General features: G+C 37.7%; 1 protein-coding gene across 2 annotated transcripts; it reads left to right on the top strand.

Moving 5' to 3' along the window:
* Window positions 1-4,137, top strand: LOC112189405. Of its 2 annotated transcripts, none has more exons than XM_024328741.2 (9): window positions 1-378; window positions 833-1,039; window positions 1,192-1,294; window positions 1,605-1,684; window positions 1,802-1,879; window positions 2,443-2,534; window positions 3,002-3,116; window positions 3,509-3,634; window positions 3,728-4,137. In XM_024328741.2, the coding sequence occupies exons 1-9, from the start codon at window positions 130-132 to the stop codon at window positions 3,836-3,838; spliced, it is 1,161 nt and encodes a 386-aa protein (XP_024184509.1). In that variant the 5' UTR covers window positions 1-129; the 3' UTR covers window positions 3,839-4,137. The 2 variants fall into 2 exon arrangements, with proteins under 2 accessions (XP_024184509.1, XP_024184510.1); XM_024328742.2 differs by having other exon boundaries at window positions 3-378; window positions 3,005-3,116.
* Window positions 4,138-6,238: the final 2,101 nt, after the last annotated feature.

Raw genomic sequence — 6,238 nt, 5'->3', positions numbered from 1 at the left:
CACACAGAATCTTAGACACTGTTCTCATCGCCACCCCTAAGCCTTGACAGACAAAAAAAAAGTAGAAATCTTTTGCAAGACTTGGGACTAAAGTCGCTTTCTTTCTGGTTTCTCTCTACCACTCAATCCATGGAAGCCCTGGCAAGGTCTGTGTTCATACCCGAGACGTTTCCTCTTCATAACAACAACAACAACAACCCAGTTACTTCAATCAGAACACCCAGTAACCGAACTGGGTCTCTCAAAATCGGCCAAAGCTGCCATTTTTTCGGCCTCCGTGCCCAAGCTCTCTCCGGCGAGGCTTCTGGGTCCGGCGAGAATGAAGATGCAAGGCCTCTCAGTAGTGGCTTTGGCTTAGATAGTCTCTCTTTGTCTCAGGTGTGATTGTTTGTCTTCCAATTGTGTATCTATGTGTTTTGTTTGCTCTATTTGTTTCATAGGTAAGTACGATTTTAATGTTGATATTGCTCTGTTAGTTTTGGATAGGTTATGTTACTGATGCTTAAAGTTAGAGAGCAAAAGCAAACAAAACTGCCTAGATGCTTAAAATGTAGTGACAATCTCTGTCTAGGGTGAGAGCTTTTCATGTAGAGCAATTAGTTGATTCCACAATGGCTGCAACTTTGAAATTGGTTCCTTCAGTATATGCCGAACTATTAGAGAATTGTACCCGTTGTGTGGAATAATGAACATATGGATGAACATTCGTGGGATGTTTGATTCTGATCATATTCAGCTTCTATTTGCTTGTTATTATGTGCACTAGGTAGTAATGTGTGGATGCATCAAATGGCTACTTCAGAGTTTTAATGACCTGTATTTTGTGATGAAGGGTAATTTAAATCACCGTGAAAGTGGTGAGAAGGATGTGGATGAGGCATTTAATGTAGACAGTTCTCCTACATCCCATTCTGCAAGTGGAGCAGGAGGAACAAGAGCTGGGCTCTTTAGGACTCCAATTTCTGGCGGGGTGCAGAGTGCAACTTCAGCTCATGGTTTACCTCGTCCGTCCCTAGCTGTACGCAATCTTATGGAGCAGGTAATGCCATTTTATGTTGCTCTTCTATTCCCTTTTTACTTTTTCATTTTGAAGGCTCGATCAGTTCTTTTCACCTGAACAAAATTAATGAGGTAGATGCTTATTATTTTGTAAGCTACCTGTACTGAGTACAACTTGCTTCCTAATTTAAGGCCAGATTTGCTCATTTGTGCACTGTGATGTCACGCATGCACCATCGACGAGAAGGATATCCATTTGGTTCGCTGGTTGATTTTGCACCTGATTCAATGGGCCGTAAGTTCTTGAATTTTATAGTCCTTTGTCAGTAAAAAGGAAGTGCATGTGAAGTTCAGGTGGTCTGCAAACAGATCAGGGGGAACTATTGAGCATTATTTTGACCATCTACTTTTGTTTATTCAACTTAATACAACATATTATTTAGAGCTGTCTTTATAATAGAGTGTTTTGTCTTTGTTTAAGTTGGTGGAAGTTTCAGTCTGTAATCCATTTTCTGGTTTGAAGTCTGTAATTCTCTATATTATACCATCTTTTTCATGTCTATGATGGACCTCTGAATCACCAATATATTATTCATGATATGCAGATCCTATCTTTTCGTTTTCCCCATTGGCCATCCACACACGGAATTTGTTGGCTGATCCAAGATGCACGCTTGTTGTGCAGGTTAGTAATTTGATATATATATATATATATATATATATATATATATATATATATATATAGTGAGGTATTAGGCTCTTTGTTCGCCATTTGATTTTTGTTAAGTGTTTCCTTTTCTAGATTCCTGGATGGAGCGGCTTGTCAAATGCAAGGGTAACCATTTTTGGTGATGTCTACCCACTTCCAGAGGATCAGCAGGTAACTTTTTAATTCATGCCTTGGCTAAGGCAAGGACGTACTAGGGTTGTATGGCGATTTGGCATTCTTTTGTTTCCCTTATCCCTACTGGGTATGTGGAATATGAAACTTTCCCTATGCTTGTTTTGTCCCTGCATGGGGCTCTCTTTGTATGTTTTCATATATCTCAAAGGAATATGTCACTTTCCTTATGCTTGTTTTGGCCCTGTATGGGGCTCTCATTGTAGGCATAAATGGCATCTTAATGAAGAGTGTAATGAATCTACTCTGTCCTATCTAGAAAATTAACATGGTAGATAGTAATTAAAATCAGACATTTGTTTAGTTAAGCTCAGGGTTGGGTTACTTAATTTGTTAGTAGAATCGACTGTATTGTTGGCTGGCAAGCTGGGCCTATGAATCTGGTCATCGATAGTCTGAGTTGCAAGAACAAGTTTTTATCTTGCAGCTGTTGCTACTGCATATTTAGCTTATATGTGTATGCTCTACAATAGATAATGCATATCTAGACAATAGAGGCTTATTTATGGTGGTAGATTCATCAGATCTTGTTGTGTTTGTAGGAATGGGCTCATAAGCAATACATAGCAAAACATCAACAGGGGCCTTCTCAGCAATGGGGAAATTTCTACTACTTCAGGATGCAGAACATAAGGTTGGTTTTTGTTCTAGTAATTGCCAAATTGGTTGTATGTGGTTGTTTTTTTTACCTGACAATGCCTATTTTTTTATTAGAATAGTTTATTGTGTTTCGGGTTCTTTCCTTCTACCACCGAGTGCTAAGCTCCTTTGACTATTCAGTTGGAGTTTATAACATCTGATATTTCAATATTTTTTGACAAAAAAAAAAAGAAGTTAAATAAATAACGTAGGACTGGAAACCTTTTGTGGGCTTCTAAAAGAAAGATCAGGAATGATCCTAATTGTAAGAGGTCCTGTTTACTGTTTACCAAAGTATAGTTGTTTGTTCATTTTTGAAGTCTGCAGTGTTGAAGCAGATCTCCATTGTTAATTCATCTGTGTTTTTCTGTTTTTCTGTTTGTGGAAACAATTAATTGTATCAACTAACAACTAGTAAATGCATTGCTTGGCATGCTGGATCTTATACTTATTTCATACTAGCAGTGACATTTATTTCATTGGTGGCTTTGGGACTGTCGCTTGGGTTGATGTGAAAGAGTACGAGGCCCTTCAGCCTGATAAGATTGCAGTTGATGGAGGGGAGCAAAACCTGAAGGTGAATGCTTTGTCTTCCTGCTTAGAGAGAAAGTTGAGCTTTTTGAATTTTTTTATTACTTCTAGTGATATTAATTTGAAGTATCTTTACAAAGAATGAGTTTAAATTGGAAGACCAAGAAGGGCTTCAAATTGATTTGCATGTTAGGGTGCAAAGGATTTTTCTTTCTTGCTTCATATATTCTCTCAAAAGATCTTGGTCAACTGAAAGCATGCTGATCTTTTGCTTGTTCTGTCTGTGCCATCTTGAAGTATTCTAATATGGAGTCTTTAATATGAAATTTGCTTTCCACTTGTGGGTTTCACATATCGCTTCTGTTCAAAAAGATTTGGTGCTTTCTTTTTATCTTTTCTTCCCTTGGCAGTTGGGACTTAATCAGTTTATGCTTACAGGAACTTAATGCAATCTTTTCTAAGCCCCTAAAAGAGCTACTGTCCCTTGAATCTGAGGTGGATGATGCTGCTTTCATCTCTATAGACAGCAAAGGAACGGATATTCGGGTCCGTCAGGGAGCACAGGTAATTGGCTAAAGTAGCAACTTTTTAAATATCAGATATTAGCCAATTCTTATACTCAATATCTAAGATTAGCATCTCTTTTTATTTTTGCAGTTCAACATTCAGAGGCTATCATTTGAAGAAGGCCATTCTGTTGAGACATTAGAGGAAGCCAAGGCTGCTCTTAGGAAACTTATAAACAAAGGCCGAGTGCATAGTTTGTAGAAACGAAGATGGGGACTGCTTATGGTGCATTTGTTTTCCGTCTTTCTCAGTGAATTGATGAACGTGGATGGTGACTAGAAAATGAGTCGCTCTCCTTTGAAATTTGAGAGAAATAACCACATCCGTTTTCATCAACATATTTATGCTCTTAACCTATAGGATTGAGTTGTAATAGAATTGATGTGCAACGTTATTTTAGTTTGGAATGCACAGAATGTGTTGCTTGTGCTTGTGCGCAAATGAAACCTTCCAAGTTGTATGCACTCGAAGTGATCGAGTTGGAGACGGTGTTGATGCAACATGGAAGTCTTGATGACGAGTACTCGAAGAAGAGTGACACACATTTCTTTCTAGGCCTGGGCTCTGAGTAACACACAATTCTATTACCCACCCAATTTTCTCATCTCTCTACATTATCCGCTCCAAATCTCTCAATCTCATAATTTTTGCATTCCCAATTTCGAATTTCCAAGTTCTCAAGTCTCATGGCTTCGGATTCAAGTCTTGCTGCCAGTGAACTTGTCCCTGCAGTTCATACTGCAACACAAGAAGCACAAGTTGTACAAGAAGCAAAAGCATCGCAACGTCCCAACACAAAAACGAGGAGGAAGTATGCCTCTGTCAATTGTGATTTGTGACGACCTTTAGTTTCACAGCTTCATTGTTTTTATGCAAGTTTTATCATGTGAAGTTTTGATTGACAGTGGTTGGGGCACTCAACTACTTAATAAGTTCCCGTTTTTACTTGTATAGTTGTAGGTTTATAACTTGATGTAATGATGTCTTGATGGATTATTAGATCTATCATGTATGTCGCTTATGTGCTTATTACACAGGTCTCTGATCAGTGAATTATAAGTTGGACTTGGAACATGGTTGATAAAACTGTTTTTTCCCCCTGCAGCAAGGAACCGGAAAGCCATCAAAATTGACATGATTTTAGTCGATTTGGTTTCTTGTTGGCTCTAGCAATAAAAATACTTAAAACGGAACCAAATTTAATGAATGGGTTCAAATTTTTATTCCAAATTTTTTTTTCAAAACTCGAAACAACTCTTCCTTCCTTCTTATAATAATCCAAATATTTCCATGGAGTCACATCATATTAGACTGTTCATAACTATGGATATCTGTTGGAAGACTAGGATAATAGATAAGCCATGGACAATCAACATGTTGGATGTCTTTTCAATCCCCCAAATTTTAATCCAAGAGTTGAAACTTTGCCGGCAATTAGAGCAGTGGACTGGATTGCTTCAACTCCACGACACAATCTTGATGAGGACACTTGCTTATGGTAGCACCAAAATTCCATGTCCTTGAAATGTTTGAACAGATAGACTTGCCCATCACACTCTGGTTAATAACTACGAGCTGTTAACCACAGGCCACTCCATTATTATTCTGTTGTAGCTATGAATATATATACAGCCGCACATCAAAAGCCATCTGTGTCGATGAAGACAAATAGTTTCTCACAAATTTCCAACAGAGGAAATTTTTGCATGTCAAAATCTAACTCTCAGAGTCCGTGAGTGTTTTAAATTCACCTACTATGACTGGTCCGTACGAGGTATAAAAATCAGCCTCCCACTGCCACGCATGGTATATATAACACATGTCATGGTTCAAATCATCATCCACACACTTCATTCCAGCAGAAGGAAAGTTACATTTGGATAATTATCATGTCATGGTGTGAAAGGTTAAGCAGGAGATAATTATCCTCTACATTTGGATAAAACTTATCCCCATATATGGACGTGGAAATTTCTGAGCATGTTTCGTATGTTTGAACATGTCAAAATTGGAAATGGAAATGTTTCATAGGTTTTTTTTTTTTTTTGTTAAAGAGGATCCTTACGGTGACTCGAACCCATTACTTCGCACATAGGTAGTGGGTACTCTAACTACTGAGCTAACACCACTTCGTCAGAAATGTTTCATAAGTGAATGATGGAGAATTTGTTGGTTCTAGAAATCTCATTACTATTTCTTTTGAAGAAATTGTTAAATGACTCCCATTGTAGGGTTGTTCCATATTTGTGTATGTCATGTTGATGATTTATTTTACATGTGTATTATGTTTTTCTAAATTTATGTGTTTTTAAAATGTTACAATATTCAATTGTTGGCTGAAATTATTAAAAATGTCGGATAACGATTGAGGGATGCACTAAAATGGACTGGATTATTGCTTCTACTCCATGCAACAATCTTGATGAGGACACTTATGGTAGCACTAAAATTCCATGACCTTAAAATGTCTGGATTTTTCATGGCTTAATCACCGATATGTATAGACTTGCCCATCATACTTTGGTTAATAATTACGAGCTGTTAACCTCAGGCCCTCAAGCCACTCGATTATTACTCTGTTATAGCTAATGAATATACAAC

Source organism: Rosa chinensis, chromosome 2 (genome assembly GCF_002994745.2).
Source record: "Rosa chinensis cultivar Old Blush chromosome 2, RchiOBHm-V2, whole genome shotgun sequence".
NCBI lineage: Eukaryota > Viridiplantae > Streptophyta > Magnoliopsida > Rosales > Rosaceae > Rosa > Rosa chinensis.
This window is presented reverse-complemented; position numbering and strand designations above follow the sequence as displayed.